This window comes from Triticum dicoccoides, chromosome 6A (assembly GCF_002162155.2).
Source record: "Triticum dicoccoides isolate Atlit2015 ecotype Zavitan chromosome 6A, WEW_v2.0, whole genome shotgun sequence".
In the NCBI taxonomy this organism is placed as follows: domain Eukaryota; kingdom Viridiplantae; phylum Streptophyta; class Magnoliopsida; order Poales; family Poaceae; genus Triticum; species Triticum dicoccoides.
In genome coordinates this window covers 50,662,269-50,682,815 of record NC_041390.1, presented here as the reverse complement: position 1 = coordinate 50,682,815, position 20,547 = coordinate 50,662,269, and the positions used below count along the sequence as shown (strand labels likewise).

General features: G+C 44.9%; 1 protein-coding gene across 1 annotated transcript; it reads left to right on the top strand.

Annotated features, from left to right (window-relative positions):
* Positions 1–10,335: 10,335 nt before the first annotated feature.
* Positions 10,336–10,770, top strand: LOC119314862 (zinc finger A20 and AN1 domain-containing stress-associated protein 10-like). Its single transcript, XM_037589549.1, has one exon. The coding sequence runs from the start codon at positions 10,336–10,338 to the stop codon at positions 10,768–10,770; it is 435 nt and encodes a 144-aa protein (XP_037445446.1).
* The last annotated feature ends 9,777 nt before the right edge of the window (positions 10,771–20,547 follow it).

The window sequence follows — 20,547 nt, the reverse complement described above, 5'->3', positions numbered from 1 at the left end:
CTCTCTGTGTCTTTAGGCCTCTAGTCTTGATAGAAAAAAAAATACAGTGATATATTTTTCCATCTCATTTCCCCAACTACTTTTTATTATACATTTTTTGTGCTGAGAGGCCAACACAAGTGCAAAACAATCGCAACTTCATCAGTCCTACTACTTTGACCATTGTCCAAATTATCTTAGTTTTGGAGTTTACAAACCAATACTAAATTCAATCATTAGATGAAGCACAAGCTGCTAAAAGAGCATACATTTGGCTCGAAAGGCTGTTCAAAGATCACAACTGACTTCATTTTCGCCACAAACTATGTTTGCATTAGAAGGTCTGAAACGCAGGGCCGACAGGTTTTGATACATGAATATTTATTCGTGAAATTGTTGCAAGTAAGCCTATTTATGAAAACAGTCCTACTACTTTCCCTGAAAAGCTTTTGCAACAGGCCTCGTATACTTCATTTACTATCCGGATCGTCAGATGCCATCGAAAGATTGGAGAAAATGGTGGAAGGAGGAGATGGGGAGTGGCGGATTGGTGTGCTTCTTGCCTGGCGTTTGGCCTAGTTTATATAGAGGATGGACGGGAGGAGCCTACCCGGTGTTGTGTTTAATGTTGATCTGCTCGTGAACGGGCGTGTGGCCGGAGTAGGTTTTTCGGGTTCCACACGGGTTTAATGGAGGCGTTTGAATATGGCAAGGAGGCGTGTTCAGTCGGGCATGCAGCGGGTGGCGCTCTTGGCCGGCGCGCCGCTTCAATGGCAGAGGCAGCGAGTGGTCGCGAGTGCCTTGAGCCGCTTTTAATGTAGAGCGGCGCGCTTTACAACTGCATGAATTCTCGCAAACCTCTCCACGTTAGAAACAGGTTTGGGAGCGGTCCGGATTCTCGCAAACCTCTCCACGTTTGTCTCCGCTTTGCGGGAGAAAACGGGTCCGGACCGCGGCGCGGACTGAAACATGCCCATATTGGATGGCTTCCACGGTCCGAATAGCGTGGTCCAAACGGATGCGGGCTGTTTATGGGTCTGCTTGGAGATGCCCCGATAATAAAAGAGTTTCATTCATTGTAGTGAAATGAAATACGTAGTACTACGTGTGTTGCTAGGCCGGGGAGTGGCAACGCGCGTTGATCAGTCACCGTGCCCCGAGCGATCGATGGATGATCACATGCATATTGAGGTGAAGTGAAATACGTACGTACTACGTGTGATGGTGATCGGTGAACACCCGTCATCCCTTTGGCCAGTTGATGAGTAAAGTGGCTGGATGGATAGAGCCAGAACATATGCTTGCATGTTGAGGCAAAAGCGCGTAGTACGTACCACGTCTCTCCGACGTCCTCTTCTCGCTACAAATAGGTGGAGGTGGTTTCCGTTTCCACAGCGATGGCCAGTGCTCCATGCCTTGCCCGAGTAGAGTAATTCATCGTCTCCATCCTTTCACACTTTGTTGGTTGGTTGAAGCAGAAATTTCACGGAGCTTTCCTCACACCCGCGTCTCCACTATTGTTCAAATTTGTTGACTGGACATTAGAAAACTCGTAGTTTAAGTTGAATATCAAAGAAACATCCCTAGGAGGTCCACCCACTTTAAAAGCAAAGTAGAAAAAAAACTTTTATCACACATTGTGAGACTTTTTCACCTAGAGCCCACACACAAAATACGATCCCATGCAAAAGTTTATAATTTGTTGATCACATTAGGTTTGTTTCTATTCTTTGGATGAACAATGCAAAGAATGCATTTGTAATCTTTGAAATTAGCAAATGGGATCTAAAAAAGCTTACAATTTGAAATTATCTTTAATCAATGGTCTAGTTCATGCAGAAAAAAAATCTGGAGTATGTTGGGTAAATATTTTTTGCATTGTGCTTCACAAGGTACCGGTTTTCAGGTATATGCAAAGTACTAGAAAGAAACTATGATATGAAGAGTGGAAATATTTATCAATAGTTCAATACTAATGTAAAGTGTATGTCCTAGTGTTTTTTTTTTGAAGTTACATGCACAAAGAAAATAGTTGGTCACTAGAAACATTATAGTTTCACTTTAAGTCTAAGAAACATTCTACCAATTAAAATAAAAGTACAAACACACTTTCGTCAAATCTCGTGAGCTTTTTCACCTATCTCCTAAAGTCATAGCATGAGCCCATGGAAAATTTAACATTTTGTTCACATTTAGGTTATTTTTTTATCGAGAATTGCCAAAAATGTATTTTAAACCCCAAAAGTAGCAAATAAGGTTGAAAATATATTAAACTTTCGATTATCTCTAATATGTGTTTTAGTTCAGGTGAGAATGAGATCCAAGCTAGAGATACACAAGATTGGATGGACGCCCACTGACGCGTGACGTACGCCGCGGACCTGGCGACTGCGCGACGGATCTTGCTGGTCGACGGCGTGGTCTGGCTTCGATGCAAGGCGCTCTGGATCGTGCTGCTCGACGAGCACGGGTGCACGGTGGACGCGCGTTTCCTACGCGAGGGTGAATCGATCAAGATCGGGGGTATTCTCTCCTTCCCGCGTCATTTTGCTAGGGTTCATGACAGGATTCCGGTGGCTACGGCGGTGGCCGGACCCAACGTGCCACCGCGCAGAGCAGAGGGGCACGGGCGCGCGGGAGTAGCCACGTCGGCTGCGGTACACGGGATGGCCGGGCGTGCGTCGACTCACCGGTTTTCCCCTGCCTCGACCGCTGGACCGGGAATCCTGGGGCGTGGACCGGCCCGCCTTGGGACCGATGGCCGACACGTGGTGGACGAGAGATCCGACCGCCATGGATCGGGCGACGCTAGGGTTTGCGAGAGCGAGGCAGGTATAAAAAGCACGGCCGCTCCCACCTCTCCCATTTTAGATCTCGACGAGTGCTTCTCCCACTTCTGGGACGTGCCTCCACCGGTCAGATCTAGGGTTCATCAATCTTTCGGTTGGTGGGAAGGAAAAATTCATGGTGATACCCGTTCTTTTGCTCAAGTAGTTGCTTCCCCTCCCACTTTTCCTCCATCCAAGCAACCACAAACTAGCAGTTCCACCAAGATGAGAGGAGATGGTTTTGGTGCGGGCCGCCATGGCCAGGGAGCCGGGCGCTTCGACCACAGTGGTGGGCGCGGGTTCGACTCCAACTTCTAGAAGAGGAAGGTGGAGACAGGGAAATCGTCGTCCACGAGGGCTTCTGGATCCGGCGAATCCGAATTCGACAGAAGGGATGAAGCGGCTGACGGGAGGCAAATCGCCCCCACTCACCAGGAGAAGTGGGGTGGGGGCGATGCGGATCTGGGATCATCGCTTGGCGCTGCCGATGCGAGCGGGAAGCATGCTGCTCCTGCTCGGCAAGAGCATCGTGGGGGAGGGGATCGCGTTCACCGTGCTCCTGGGAGGAACCCTACGCCATCGCGTGCCTGTGATCCTGCTGCGGAAACTGGTAATATCAATCCTTCTCGTGAGCCCTGTCAGATTTGCAACTTGTTGGGTAATGTTACTTCTAGATGTCCTCAAGCTATCTGCGTTAGATGTAAGAAGAAGGGGCATCTTGCCATTGTTTGCTCTGAATTTCTTCCCTGGGAATATGTGCCTGCGATGTGTGCTTTTCAAGCCAAGCGGCAAGGATTTCATTACATCCCTGTTTCAGTGTAGATAGACAGGCCAGAGAGAACATTTTCAACATTGTTGTCACTATTGTAGAGGGCTCTGCTCCTACTAAGGATATTGAGTATGAGCTTAGTGTTTATGTGGGGCAAGGGTGGCGTTGTTCTGCTAGGTTTTTTGCTCCTCAAAAATTTCTGATGAGGATGCCTAATCCTAGTGAAGTAGATCGGGCTCTGTTTGTGGAAAATATGAGGCTGAAACAATGCAATGTCAGTGTTAGGTTTTCCCCTGGCCTGAAGACATTGATTCTGATGGATTATTGGAGTTCGCGTGGGTTAGGATTGGGAGAATCCCTCCTAACAAAAGATGTGATAAGACTGTTGCATATGTTGGGGGCCTGGTGGGGATCACTCTGGAGGTGGACATGTCTACCATAAATCGTCCCTCTTCAGTCCGAGCCAAGATTGGCTGCAGGCTGGTGGATAAACTCCCCATCTCAGCTGAGGGGGTGCTGGGGGGTCGTCTTTACATATTTACTTATGAGGTTGAGGTGATTTTGGTCAAAAACCCTGTTGTGGAGGATGTTAATGCTCATATATCCAATAATGAACCTGCTAAACATGACCAAACTCCAAAGAGAAAACGAGATGATCCAAAAGACGGTGATAGTGGTTTTGATTCCCCTGATCGTGGCAAAAGTGGTACTTCCCGTGGTGGCAAAACATGTCGTTCGCTGCTAGCTGAGAATGAGATATCTGCCTCCTCTGAGTGAGGTGGACGGATCTTTGCTCATCGAAACTTTGGCTAGAGAGCAGGGTGTGTATGATCTGGAGGATGCACGTGGTGCCTCGAGCTGGCTGGTGCCAGTCGGCCCAGCTGTGATCCCGGAAAATGTGATACCTGGGACTGATTCCCACAAAGTGCAGGTAAAAAACAATCCTGTGGTTAATCGCAGTCTATCATATGCTGCGGCTGTTACTAATATTACTCAGGTTGTCGAGGTTGATGGTGAGGTGGACCCGAAGCTGAAGATATCTACTGATTATGTGGTACAACTCCCTTCACCTGACCGTAATGAGGAGATCATACTCACTCCACCACTTGCCCCAGAAGGCGTACACAGATTCAGCAAGCGTAACGCTCGAGGCATGTAGGAAAATGTGGAAGCTAGAGCTGTGAGGATGGCCAATGAGAAAGATGTGGCAGGTAACAAACCAAACCTGAACAAAAATTCTTTCGCAGTTCTTTCTGATAATGATTTAATGATAAGGGCTTTTAAACTGGGGGTCTGTATCCCTAACAATGACTTTACTTACATTGATGTGCTTCGTGAGTTTGAAAAAGTCAGAGCGAACCTAGAAGAAAAGAATAGTATAGAGGACAATAGGCAGGGCGATGATGATGACATTATTGTCACTAATGGGCCGGGGAAGAAAGCTCCTGTCAACCTTGAATGGTTAGAACAGGATGAAACTATAAATGAACAATGCTCTGCTGGTAGATCCAATAAGAAAAAGCAACGCAGATCTGCGGTTAAGCTCTCTAGGCCTGTGACTAGGAGCCAAAAGAAGAAGAACTCCATAGGGGATGAATTCTGTAACCCTACATTGCCTCCTGGTAGGGTTACTAGGGCTCAGCATCATAAAAAAACGTTCTAAATGAAAGGTGTAATATGGAATTGCAGGGGGTAGGCAAGAAGGGAATGGCCACCTTCCTCTCTGATATGATCAGTGACCATTATGTGGATTTGCTGGGTCTGCAAGAGACATGAAAAGAAACTTTACTCCTGGATGTTTGAGGAAAACTGATCCCTTTAATATCTTTAGTTGGAACTGGATTCCCTCTGTTGGGAAGTCCGAGGGTATCTTATGTGGTATTAGAAATGATAACCTGGATATTGTCTCCTGTGATAAGGGAAAAAATATCTTACAGCTAGTGTTGTATGATAAGAAAAAGAAAACCAATTGGGGTTTGTTAATAGTCTATGGGTCTGCTCATGAGGAATTTAAGGAAGAATTCCTTAGTGAGCTTGCTACAATGTGTGGTTTTATGCAAGTCCCTTATATTGTGGGTGGGGACTTTATTATTCTTAGACACTCTGGGGAGAAAAACAAAAAGATGTCTAGTCACAAATCATCTGATATTTTCAACTCCATTATAAATACCCTGGCGCTTAGAGAAATTCATATTAGCGGCCAAGTACACCTGGACTAATAATCAAACTCATCCCACTTTGGAGAAACTTGATCGCATCCTGATGTCTGAATCCTGGGAGGATTTGTTTCCTTTGGTCTCTGTCAGGAAGCTAGTTCAGGAAATCTCAAATCACAACCCCCTGTTGCTGTCCACAGGTGAGGAGGGGCGTGAGGATCCAAAACCAAGAGAGTTTCGGTTCGACCTGGCTTGGGTGAAAGATGATAGATTCCTGCCGTTGGTCCAGAAAATTTGGTCACGCAAGTTTTTTTTCTTCCGATCCCATCGATGTTTCAAACATCAAGCTCAAGAGGTTTAAGTCGTATTTTAAAGGGTGGGGCTCGGATAGATTTGGTCATGATAAGAAAAGAAAGGAAGATCTTTGGATGGAGCTGGAAAGGTTGGAAGAATTAGAAGAAGAAGCCCCTCTTTCCCCTGAGCTGTACAGTAGAAAGATCGATGTCTGTTTTGAACTTCATGAGCTGCTTGTCAGTGAGGAAATTTTTTGGTTACAACAATCACACGAGCGATGGTTGCTCAAAGGGGATTTGAATACTAATTACTTCCATCGTATAGCTAATGGGCGTAAACAGAAAAACACGATCCACTCGCTTAAGGTTGGTGACATGGAGATAGAGGGCACCGATAAGCTGATTGCTCACGCCACTGAGTTCTATAAAGAACTGTTCGGCCCAGCGCCTGGAAACCAGTTTCACCTGGATCCTGACACATAGGCACCGGAGGAAAAGCTTAGTGAGAAGGATAACACTGACCTGTGCAGAGAGTTCTCAGAGGATGAGGTCAAGGAGGCCCTTTTTTACATGGCCCCCAATAGGGCCCCAGGACCTGATAATATCCCGGTAGAATTCTACCAAGTGTGCTAGGATATAGTCAAAGATGATATCATGGCCTTGTTTAGACACTTTCACCAAGGGGCGTTGGATGTTCAGCGGCTGAACTACGGGATCATCACGCTACTTCCGAAGCTCTCGGGGGCTAACAAAAACCGACAGTTCAGACCCATTTTCTTACTTAGATGCCCCTATAAGCTTATCACAAAAGTCCTAGATCACCGAGTCTCGGTTTATGTTGACAAGCTAATTAGTCCAGTCCAAAATGCCTTTGTCAAAGGGAGGAACATTATGGATGGTGTGCTCTCGCTTCATGAAATCCTTAATTACACACATGTGAAAAAGCGGGTTGGTGTGGTGTTGAAACTGGACTTTGAGAAAGCATATGATAAGGTTAACTAGGATTTCTTATTAGAATGCCATAAGCTGCGGGGATTTAATGAAACCTGGTGTGGGTGGATTAGCCAGATTCTTCGGAATTGCACGGTTAGCATTAAATTGAATAATAGTGTGGGGTCGTACTTCCATAGTGCAAAAGGGGTACGGCAAGGCGACCCTCACTCCCCATTCCTGTTTAATTTAGCTGCCGAATGCCTCACGAAAATGATAAAGATATCTGAGCATGCCTGTTAAAAGTCATTTTTCAAAAAAGTGAGATTTTAACTGTGGGGGGAGATGATGATGTGATTAAGCAATATGCCGACCTCTTCAATTGTGATATAGGCAGCTTTCCCATCAGATATCTGGGCATGCGTGTTAGTTATACCACCCTCAGAAACTCTGATCGGGAGTTCATTGTCTGCAAATATCTAAAAAGATTTGAAGCTTGGGTGGGTAATGCTGCCTCCATGGGAGGGAGGCACACTCTATTAGACTCTGTTGTCACCCAGATATCACTGTACCATATGTCTATGTGGCTGATGAACAAAACATTCATTGAAAGATTGGATAAGCATAGAAGAAGATTCTTCTGGCAAGGGTGTAACAAGAAAAAGAGATATTATGTTGTGAAATGGAGCAGAATCTGCAGTCCAAAGAGAAGGGCGGTCTGGGGATTAAGGATCCGCACAAACAGAACATTAGTCTGATGGTAAAATGGTGGTGGAAGCTCGAAAAACAAAATGGGGTGTGGCAAGACATTGTTCTTGCTCGTTACTTGCGGAATAGGAAAGTAGCTGATGTTGGTCCAAGGTTTTCTGACTCTCCTTGTTGGAAAGCCCTGCCGAAAGTCAAGGAAATTTATATGGCTGGTAGAAAAATTGATATCGAATCTGGAAACATTGCTAGGGTGTGGAGTGATCCTATTAACGGGCTGCTTCCGTTCAAGGATCAATACCCTGAACTTTTTGACATTTGCAATACCCCTGAATGTACTATCAAACAAGTGTTTAATGTGGAAGCGGGTTCCTTTTTCAGACGAAGGCTCACTCCTCTTCTATTTGAACAATGGGGGATCATTTTAGATACAGTTAATAAACTTCCTCTTACTGACAAAGAGGATCGAGTGGTTTGGAACCTGAACCAGAATGGTAAATTTAGCACCAAATCTGTTTATAAGTGGCTTGAAAAAACTCTCAATGAGTGTCATTATAAATGGATCTGGAAGGCCAAAATTCCACTCAAGATCAAAAAATTTATGTGGCAACTCTCGCAAGACACGGTGCTGACTAGACAGGTGATGCGCCATAGGAAATGGCCTGGGAACCCTGTATGTTCATTCTGTAACGAAATAGAGAGTTCTCAGCACCTGTTCTTTACCTATTCGGTCGCTAGGGTGGTGTGGCGATCTATTGGGGTGGCTATTGGCACCGATAAGTGTCCTGATAACTACTGGCAATTCTTTGCTTGGTGCTATTCCTTCCTTCCAGGAGGGGATAAATTCTATATGGTTGGACTTGCAGCCACTTGCTGGGCGATCTGGCTCGTTCGCAATAAGGCTACTTTTGAGAAAAAGCAAATTAAGTCTCCTTTTGAAATCATGTTCTCTATGTGCCCTTTTCCTTTATATTGGACAGGGTTGCAGAAAGGTGATGATGCTGACAAGCTACGCTCAGGTGCCGAGATGATCAGGACCAGCACGATGCAGCTGATGAGGCTTTGCGGGACTGCCGCCCAGCCGATTGGAGGAGCTTGAAGAACGTTGTGGTCACATGCTGCTTTGAAGCGGATGAAGTGGGCGTGCTGCTGGGAGGGCCATCATCTTCATAGTAGCTTTTCCTTTACGTTTATGATCTTTTGGTGTGCTGGCATGTTTCTCTCTCTGGGTTTGTTGGAGCTTGGTATTCTTGATCTGTAGGTGTTACCAGGTTTTCGCCCCACAGCGTTCGGGTCGACGGCGACCGAATAGCAGTGGGTTTCCTGGTAATGTTTGAACTCGCCTTACCTCTTTCCCTCCTCCTGACTCTGTATTCGGAATTGGTTGTATTTCCGTTGTTTGCAATGGAAAGGGGTAACGCCCGGTTCAAAAAATGTGTTTTAGTTCATGTAGAAAAAGTTTGGAGTATGTTGAATGGATATTCCGGCAAGGTGCTTCACAAGGTACTGGTCTTTAGTTATATGCAAAGTACTAAAATTATGACATGATGTGTGGCTGTACGATGCAAAATTCTGCAATACTACTGATAAAAAGGGAGGGCTCAAAGCGCTCAAATGAACCCTGCAAATAATAGCATGAGTCTATGAGACTCTCACTTACCATCCCCTTCCGACTTGTGATTTCCACTTATTTTTTTGAACCGTATGGTTTCCTCCTGAGTTCACCCCTTGATTATATCAGTTCTGGACAATGTGGGTTTAGATGAAGTGGCATCCACATGCACTATCACGATCGTGAACAGCTAGTCGCACCATGTCTGATTTGATTTTTTTCATTTTGTTTATCTTGGCAGTGACTTGATTTGATTTCCACTCTAGCAACCCTTGCGCTACCTAGCTGCATGAAGAAAAAAGAGGAAGGATGTGTGAGAGAGAGAGAGTGAGAAGGTGGTGGGTGTGAGAGATGGACCCGTTACTACCATATATCTGATCGAATGAGCAACCCCGCGTGAGCAGGAGCGCGGGGATGGTCAGGACACCGCCTGCAAAACCCTCGAGAAAACCCTGGTCGTACGGCCACATGTATGGAATTGAAAGAGGCTGATTGATCGATGGGGCGGAACAGGTGCAAATGGCCAGATGAGTGGAGAGTGTGATGGATGCAGAGCTCAACTTGAACAAGAGCAGGTCGGCCGGGGTTTTCTTGTTAGAGGCTGGGATGTCGCTGGAGTAGTACACTCCTACCTCCGTACCGAACATCTCGATGGTGCTTGCTTGCCGCCGCTGCCTTGCCACTTTGCTCGTGTGCACCACTGCCTAGTGTGCCCGCGCCACGGAGACCTCCTTCCGATCGAGTTAGTCAAGCGGATTCTAGTCTTGAAAAGAACACAGCCCTCATCCCACCGGATTGCCTGGGTGGCGCTGGCGTCTAGCTTCCTTCCTTGCACTGCTCGGATTCCGAGCCCGATCGAGTACAGAGCGAGAAGGTCCGTCCGTTGCCCAACATGCATCATCGTCCATGGGCTCGCTAGTGCTAGTATATATAAAAGGCTTTCTCTACGCAACAAAATCTCCAAGAGAGGCCATCGCGAGCAACCAACCTTCTCGGCGAGAACACGTCGCGCGAGACCTGCTCGTAAATCAATCGATCGGCCCCTCGCCCGACGACCAAGAACATGGAGGCGAGGCAGCATGCCGGCGGCGGCGCGGCCCCGTGCGCCAACGGCTGCGGGTTCTTCGGCGACGGCGCGGCCACAAACGATCTCTGCTCCAACTGCTACAAGGAACGGCAGCAGCTGCTGGACCTCATGGCCTTTGACGCCGCCGTCATGTCCGGCCTCAGGTCGCTGAAGCTGGCGAAAGCTGGAGGCGAGAAGACGCCCGAGAAGACGGCGGGGGCTACGAAGAACCGATGCAATGCGTGCCAGCAAAAGGTGGGCCTGCTGGGATTTGTGTGCCGGTGGTGGGCCACGGCCACCTGCTGCGGCGCGCACCGCCATGCCGACGCACACGTCTGCTTCTTCGACTACATGGCAGCCGGCCGCGAGCAGGTCACGCGCAAGAACCCGCTTCTCGTCGCGCCCAAGATGTCCAGGATTTCTTGTTTTTAAAGAAAAGGAGGTTAAACTCTGCATCGATGCATGCAATCATCGTTATTAAATATTTCATAAAGATTATAAGATCATACATTAATTTACTCGAAGTCACTACTCACACTTACAAACTCGATAATATGGAGTGCTCTCACTTCCCATATATAAAACCGGTGTCATCGTCAATTCATCCACATGACGTATCGGGACGAATAGTCGGTACAAGAAATCTAAAGCGCACACGTTTTAAAAGCCGTCATCAGCATTGGGCCACTGACTCATCTTCAGAAGAGATATCCACATCATCCTTATGAGTCCGGACATAGAGGATTTGAATGCTTGCTTCTACCCATGACATGTACCTCACGCTGTGCTGACTCTTGCAGGAGACGCCCTAGAGATGAACTGTGGAATTAGTATGTGTTTGATTGCGTCTCCGTTGTTTCTACCTTTGCGGCGAGGAGGCTGTGTGTAATAACTAGCTAAACGATGGGCCTGTATTTTTTCCATCAAGTTAAATTCATATAAATATCCATTACGTTCTTCGCAAGTTGATACGCATCATGCATTGGGATGATAAAGTGCCCGAATCTCTCATCCGATCTAACTCCTATGCCATTTGATTAATCAAACCAAGAAATGAAAATAAAAAATCCCATTAGTCTGCGCAAAATCCAACAGGGTAACAATTAGATCGATGAGATTTAGTTATTTCTCATTTAGATGAGAGCTAGCCATGCTCTAAATTACCAACTTTGCTGGTCAATCAGTCCACCACATCCGGATCCAATCGGCAGATTCCGGAAGAATTATGAGGTGCTACAACGGCAAAAGAAATGCGTCTCGATGGCCTTGTGCAGATGGGCGCGTCTCCTTTTCTTGTGAGAGGCCGTAAATAATCGATCCATCCGATCCGAGCATCAGTCGCTGGCTGGATTTGCATCCATGCTTGGGCCAGCCTTTGCGCGCAAGTGCTCCATCCGTAGCTCTTCATCCTTGAAATCCACATGCATGACATGCAGCGAACCACACACTACATCTGCTGCACTTGCCTGCTAGCAGGAGGAGAAACTACTCCCTCTCTACAGAAATATAAGAGCAAAATACTTTTGTATTTCTTTATAAAGGGAGTAATTACTAATCCTGTAACAACAACAACAACAACAATAACAACAACAACAACAACAACAACAACAACAACAAACTGTAACACAGCGTGCAACTGTAAAATAGCTTTAATAAGCCCCCACGACGTCCCCGCTCGGGTGATACGGGAGGAGCCCCAAACCTAGCCACCAGGTCCGGCCGTACCTCCCTCCCTCCCCTTTGTTTGCGCGGGAGGAAGCCGCCGGGCTAAGCCAGGGCGGCCGATGTCGATGGCGCAGGCCCTCTTCCCTCTCGCATCTGTGGTCGGGTGGTGCAGGACAACCAAGGGCACGTGGGGCAACCCCAGATTTGGGTCGCGACAGAGCGGCGGCTTGCTACCGGCGATGGCGCTCGACGACAACGTGGTGTTGAGTGGTTGCGGCGAAGCTGGGAGGGCTGGTGGTGTTGCACGAGGAAGTGCAGTGTGGGATGGTCTGTGACTAGATCCAACTGGATTTGGCTCCAGTGGCCCGGCGTGTGGCGCAGAGGAGGCGGCCGCCCGGTGGGGTTCTCGGCTATGAGATGGATCACGCCGACGGGTGATGGCCTCTCACGCTGGTAGTGGCCGTCAGGTGGCGCTGCTGTCCACGGTGGCTAGGCGGTGGCGCTGCTTGATACGTCTCCGTCGTATCTACTTTTCCAAACACTTTTTCCCTTTGTTTGGACTCTAAGTCGCATGATTTGAATGGAACTAACCCAGACTGATGCTGTTTTCAGCAGAATTGCCATGGTGTTATTTTTGTGCAGAAATAAAAGTTCTCGGAATGACGTGAAAATCAACGGAGAATTATTTTGGAATATATAAAAAATACTGGAAGGAAGATCCACATCAGGTGGGCCTCCACCTATCCACGAGGGTGGGGGGCGCGCCCTACCCCGTGGGCGCGCCCCCTGCCTCGAGGGCCCCCTAACGCTCCACCGACCTCAACCCTGACTCCATATATTCACTTTCCGGGAGAAAAAAACCAGGGAGAAAGAATCATCGCGTTTTATGATACGGAGCCGTCGCCAAGCCCTAAGCTCTCTCGGGAGGGCTGACCTGGAGTCCGTTCGGGGCTCCGGAGAGGGGAATCTGTCGCCATCGTCATCATCAACCATCCTCCATCACCAATTTCATGATGCTCACCGCCGTGCGTGAGTAATTTCATCGTAGGCTTGCTGGACGGGTGATGGATTGGATGAGATTTATCATGTAATCGAGTTAGTTTTGTTAGGGTTTGATCCCTAGTATCCACTATATTCTGAGATTGATGTTGCTATGACTTTGCTATGCTTAATGCTTGTCACTAGGGCCCGAGTGCCATGATTTCAGATCTAAACCTATTATGTTTTCATCAATATATGAGAGTTCTTGATCCTATCTTGCAAGTCTATAGTCACTTATTAAGTATTATGATCCGTTAACCCCGAAGTGACAATAATCGGGATACTTAACGGTGGTGACCGTAGTTTGAGGAGTTCATGTATTCACTATGTGTTAATGCTTTGGTTGGGTACTCTATTAAAAGGAGGCCTTTAATATCCATTAGTTTCCGCTAGGACCCCGCTGCCACGGTACTGTATTAAAAAATGTCATGCAAGTTCTTTTCCATAAGCACGTATGACTATATTCGGAATACATGCCTACATTATATTGATGAACTCGAGCTAGTTCTGTGTCACCCTAGGTTATGACTGTTACATGATTGATCACATCCGACATAATTCTCTATCACCGATCCATTGCCTACGAGCTTTCCAGATATTGTTCTCTGCTCATTTACTTTTCCGTTGCTATTGTTACCATCACTATAAAACCCAAAAATATTACTTTTGCTAGCGTTATCTTTTGCTACCGTTACCACTACTATCATATTACTTTGCTACTAAATACTTTGCTGCAGTTATTAAGTTTCCAGGTGTGGTTGAATTGACAACTCAGCTGCTAATACTTGAGAATATTCTTGGCTCCCCTTGTGTCGAATCAATAAATTTGGGTTGAATACTCTACCCTCGAAAACTGTTGCGATCCCCTATACTTGTGGGTTATCAAGACTATTTTCTGGCGCCATTACCGGGGAGCATAGTCTATTCCTTGAGTCACTTGGGATTTATATCTGCTTATCATTATGAAGAACTTGAAAGATTCAAGAACCAAGATTTATCCCTCAACTACGAGGGGAGGTAAGGAACTGCCATCTAGCTCCGCACTAGATTCACCTTCTGTTTTGAGTAAGCTTGCGATACCTAAACCTGCTTCTGCTATTAATTCTAATATGTTGCATGTTATTGATGATGCCACTTCTGCTATGCATGATACTGCTACCTCTTGAGCACTGCGTTGGATTTCCCCGAAGAGGAAGGGATGATGCAGCAAAGTAGTGTAAGTATTTTCCTCGGTTTTTGAGAACCAAGGTATCAATCCAGTAGGAGGCTACGCTCGAGTCCCTCGTACCTACACAAAAATAATAGCTCAACGCAACCAACACGCTTAGGGGTTGTCAATCCCTTCACGGTCACTTACGAAAGTGAGATCTGATAAAGATGATAAATAATATTTTTTTGGTATTTTTGGTATAGAGATGCAAACTAAATAAAGTAAAAGCAAAGTAAAAGCAAAGCAATAGTAAAGTGATGGAGATTGATATGATGAGAAAGAGACCTGGGGGCCATAGGTTTCACTAGTGGCTTCTCTCAAGAGCATAAGTATTTTACGGTGGGTGAACAAATTACTGTTGAGCAATTGACAGAATTGAGCATAGTTATGAGAATATCTAAGTATGATCATGTATATAGGTATCACGTCCGAGACAAGTAGACCGAAACGATTCTGCATCTACTACTATTACTCCACTCATCGACCGCTATCCAGCATGCATCTAGAGTATTAAGTTAAAAACAGAGTAATGACTTAAGCAAGAGGACATGATGTAGAGGGATAGTTTCATGCAATATGATAAAAACCCCATCTTGTTATCCTCGATGGCAACAATACAATACATTCCTTGATGCCCCTTCTGTCACTGGGAAAGGACACCGCAATATTGAACCCAAAGCTAAGCACTTCTCCCATGTCAAGAACAACCAATCTAGTAGGCCAAACCAAACTGATAATTCGAAGAGACTTGTAAAGATAACCAATCATACATAAAAGAATTCAGACAAGATTCAAATATTATTCATAGATAGACTTGATCATCAACCCACAATTCGCCGGTCTCAACAAACACACCGCAAAAAGAAGATTACATCGAATAGATTTCCACGAGAGAGGGGTAGAACATTGTATTGAGATCCAAAAAGAGAGAATAAGCCATCTAGCTACTAGCTATGGATCCGTAGGTTTGAAGTAAACTACTCACACTTCATCGGAGGGGCTTGGATGATGATGTAGAAGCCCTCCGTGATCGATGCCTCCTCCGGCGGAGCTCCGGAACAGGCCCCAAGATGGGATCTCGTGGATACAGAAAGTTGCGGCGGTGGAATTAGGTTTTTGGCTCCGCCCCCGATCGTTTGGGGGTACGTGGATAAATATAGGAAAAAGAAGTACGTTTCTGAAGGTTCATTCCGTTTGGACTCCGTTTCATATTCCTTTTCTTCAAAACCCTAAAACAGGCAAAAAACAACATTTCTGGGCTGGGCCTCCGGTTAATAGGTTAGTCCCAAAAATAATATAAAAGTGGAAAATAAAGCCCAATAATGTCTACAACAGTAGATAATATAGTATGGAGCAATCAAAAATTATAGATACGTTGGAGACGTATCAGATACTTATGATGAAACTACTTATATGCTTGATACTACTTTGCCACTTGGTGAATTTCTTGATGAACAACTTGCTAGGGCTAGAGAGACTGAACTTATTGAAACTGATAATATTGATGAGAGTGATGATGAAGATTCTCCTCCTAGATATGACTTACATGTTGTGCCTGAGGGCTATGTTATGGATGAAGAAACTGCTGGAGACTTTCTTGCTTGCAATGATAGAAGTGATCTTAAGAAATTATTAGCTAAGCTAAAACAAAAGATTCTAAATGCTAGAATGAAATATGATCCTGCTTATGCTACTTCACCTATCTTTGTTACTGATAAAGATTGTGAATTCTCTGTCGACCCTGAGATAATTACTTTGGTTGAATCTGATCCTTTTTATGGCTATGCATCTGAAATTGTTGTGGCACATCTTACTAAATTAAATGATATAGCTACCCTATTCACTAATGATGAGAGAACACACTACTTTTATATCCTTAAATTATTTCCATTCTCATTAAAGGGTGACGCTAAGATATGGCTTAATTCTCTTGATCCTGGTTGTGTGCGTAGTCCCGAGGATATGATTTATTACTTCTCTGCTAAATATTTCTTCGCTCATAAGAAACATCTGCTTTAAGGGAAATATATAATTTTGTGCAAATTGAAGAAGAGAGTCTCCCACAAGCTTGGGGGAGGCTTCTCCAGTTACTTAATGCTTTGCCTGATCATCCTCTTAAGAAAAATGAGATACTTGATATCTTTTATAATGGACTAACCGATGCTTCCAGATACCACCTGGATAGTTGTGCTGGTTGTGTTTTCAGGGCTTCCAGAGTCTCCTACTAAGTTTGCTAGCCAATACTTAGATGTGTTTGATAACTTTACGGTTAAACAATAAAACTTCAATGCTTATTTTGGTAGAGAATTAAAACGCAATGCTTATATGATATAACACTTGAGTGATTATATGGCTAATGTTAAGGGTGAACTAAAACTTATTAGTAAACATGGTTCTATGGTTACCACTCAAGTAGAACAAATACTTAAAGTTCAGAATGATTTGCTCAGTGAATTAAATAATAAGAATGATTTGCTATTAGAGTGTCTACTAGAACTGGTATAATGACTCAGGAACCTTTGTATCCCGAAGGCCATCCTAAGAGAATTGAGCAAGATTCTTAGAGAACTAATATTGATGCGCCTAGTCCTTCTAAAAGGAAGAAAAAGAAAAATGATAGGACTTTGCATGCTTCTAGTGAACCTGTTGTTGACACACCCGAGAATCCCAATGATATTTCTATTTCTAATGCTGAAACACAATCTGGTAATGAACATGAACCGAGTGATAATGCTAATATCGATGTTCATGTTGATGCTCAACCTAGCAATGATAATGATGTAGAGATTGAACCTGATATTGATCTTGATAACCCATAATCAAAGAATCAACGTTATGATAAGAAAGACTTTGTTGCTAGGAAGCATGGTAAGGAAAGAGAACCATGGGTTCAGAAACCCATGCCTTTTCCTCCTAAACCACCCAAGAAAAAGGATGATGAGGATTTTGAGAGGTTTGCTGAAATGATTAGACCTATCTTTTTGCGTATGCGATTAACTGATATGCTCAAAATGAATCCTTATGCTACGTATATGAAAGAAATTGTTACAAATAAAAGAAAGATACCGGAGGCTGAAATTTCCACCATGCTTGCTAATTACACTTTGAAGGGTGGAATACCAAAGAAGTTAGGAGATCCATGAGTACCCACTATACCATGCTCCAATTAAAGAAACTATGTTAAAACTGCTTTATGTGATCTTGGAGCCGTGTTAGTGTTATACCTCTCTTTTTATATCGTAGACTTGATTTGAATAAGTTGACACCTACTGAAATATCTTTGCAAATGACTGACAAATCAACTGCTATACCTGTCGGTATTTGTGAGGATGTGACTATTGTGGTTGCAAACATTACTATTTTAACGGACTTTGTTATTCTTGATATTCCCAAGGACGATAGTATGTCTATTATTCTTGAAAGACCTTTTTTGAATACTGCAGGGGCTGTCATTGATTGCACCAAAGGCAATGTCAGTTTCATGTTAATGATAATGAGCATACGGTACTGTTCCGCGAAAAAGAAACGTCCCCTGGGCAGGGGTATTTCCTAATGCGCAACGGCAATAAAATGAAGTGCGGGCGTGCCAATATACATTTGTATACAAATAAATAAAAGAGACACACAAGATCGGGGAACTCTGTATTTCATTAATTCTTTTGAAGAATTACATCAAATGGTTCCCACAAAAGTACATCATGTTTCTCTATGCAATCTGACTAAGTTTAGCGAGTGTGTAGCTTCAAGTTTTCGGAGCCTCGGAAGACGATCCGGTTAATTACATCCACAAGATGCATCTTGTAGAAAACCTCCGATTAAGCTGCTCTAGATGGTCGTCGTCTTCAAGCATGTGTGAATTGTTCTCCAAACGTGCATGAACAGTGCAAACATGTATTCTACCAAAGCCTCGTCGGTCCATGGTGAATGTCATCTAGGACCGCTGGTGGCGGGATTTTTGATGAACTCTATAAGCGAGAAGTGTTCGGCCTCGTCGGCACCGAACAAATAAAAGTCCATCCTCGTCGGCTTGGACCCTTTTCCGGCCTCATCGGTCGCGGAGTGCAATTGGGACTTCATAGCAAATCACAAGCGCCATACACAGCTGCGTATTAATTCATAACTGTCAACTACAAGTACCATGTTGTTGCACCATGCATGCACGCATGGGATGGCAAGGCTTTGAGTATGAGAGGCACACCATAAATCATCATGATGGTGAGTGCCAACGTTTGCACCAAATTTATGAGGGTTGCTCCACACGACCAATCACCCCTCTAAGCTTTACTAATTCTAGTACTAAATTGCTACACCTATTCTCTGGACGTAACTCATAAAAAAAATGTTGTTCTCTGTAGCTCTGAGCATTTGAGCCCAAAGTTTTAGAGACGCTTCTTTGATAACTTAACTTGTTCTCACAAAATTCTCAAGCTTTGTCGCCGAACAAATCAGCCTACACAAAATCATCAATCGGGCGTACTAATTTGCTTCGCCCGACATTAAGATCTGACTTGTGCGCACTGCTGCGCCTATTATCTTGCCTCAAAAATCGTAAAAAAAATATTACTGAACATATCCAGGGATCTTTGGATTGCCTAAAAAAAATTCAGATCAGAACTCTTTCAGATTTGGCCGGCATGATGTTTCTGAAGCTGGCTGTACCACCAAACACATATCGTGTTTTCTGCAATTTTTGTCTGGCCTTCCTCTCGGCCGAATGACCTAAAATTTTAACACGAAATCAACGTGTGTGACTTCTGCACCTGTAAAAAATTTGAGCTTCATACTCATCATGGAACGTCCGAAAATAATTTTGGAGTGCACCTATGTCAGCCCTGTAATTTCTGTCGAATCTAACTCTTAACATAAATTGCTTTTCTGGCCTGATCTCCTCCTCTCCTTGTCCTGTACCTATATTCTACTCGCTTGTTTTATGCGACAAGCATCAACAATAAATCTTGCAACTTGTACCTGTGAGTAAGAAACTTTGTAGACTGAACAAAGCAATCTACTTTCCGAGGCAACGAAGATCGGATGAACCAATCTATTTCTGTTTTTTCGAGGAAACAAAGATCAGATGCACCAATCTATTTTCCAAGGCAACATATTAGATGGTGTGAACCAATCTAATTTTCCGAGGCAACATATTAGACGGTGTGAACCAATCTAATTTTCCGAGCCACAAAGAACGAGAGGGAGAGGATCAAAGGGATCGCTGCAACGAGCGTGTAGTCTCAGCATCGTGGAACGCCATGGTTGATCTTCTCTTGAAGCTGTTCGCCTGATGTGTTTACGTAGGTCGAGGAAAAGCCTTATGGCGTGTAGATGGGTGTGCGTGGATGTGAAGGCCGACAGCCTTGCGGCGGTGTGTGTGCGTGCGTCTCCCTCTTTTGCGTGGAAGGAGAAGTCCCTTTTATAAGCTAATGCTAGGGCTAGAGGGGGTACCGTGAGCGCCGCCAATTTTCTGTTGGGCTGAGTGCGTCGCTGCCTAGAAACCAGGCTCTCCAATTCTTATCTCTTCTTATCAGGCATACAGTAGGTTGTTAGGCTGTTTAATCCACCACATAAAACCATCATGCGTAGCGAACCAACCTCTGGTTGAGATGGTTAGGTGAACAGTGGTATCCCCAATCCACCAGGGTTCAAATCCTGGTGCTCGCATTTATCCTGGATTTATTTCAGAAATTTCGGCGATACGCTTTCAGTGAGAGGAGACGTTCACGTCGACTACGAGGCGCCTACGGTGACTTCGTAAAATCTCAAGATGATATGCCGGCTCAGTCTCTCGAAGGTGCTCATAGGGGTAGAGTGTGCGTGTGTGCGTTCATAGGGGTGAGTGTGTGCGTGTTTATATGAGCGCTTGCGTCTGTACTGTATTCAAAGAAAAAAACAATCATGCGTACGCGGCTGGATGTGGGCATCAGCGACGCATACGTACACGACGACCTGATCACATCCCGGCCTGTGTATTATTCCCAGTGTGCATATCCGCCCATCATTATACATACGGTATGCATAACTAGCCACGGCTCTTCGCGCCTGATGTGCATGCTGTCACACATATGACTAGTAATTGTACGTGAGACACGACCCGTGCATGTGCATGCAACATTAATTAATCACGGGACTTTAGTGCCTAACGCACGTACGTATATTACTAAGCACCACATCCATTGCTTTCTCATTCTTTTTCTTTCTTTTAATCTTTTTTTTACCAAGTCTAAACACATGGCCTAACTAGCAAAGTGGCCCATGTAAACATACTCAGGCAACTTTATTATGGACGGTGACAAAAT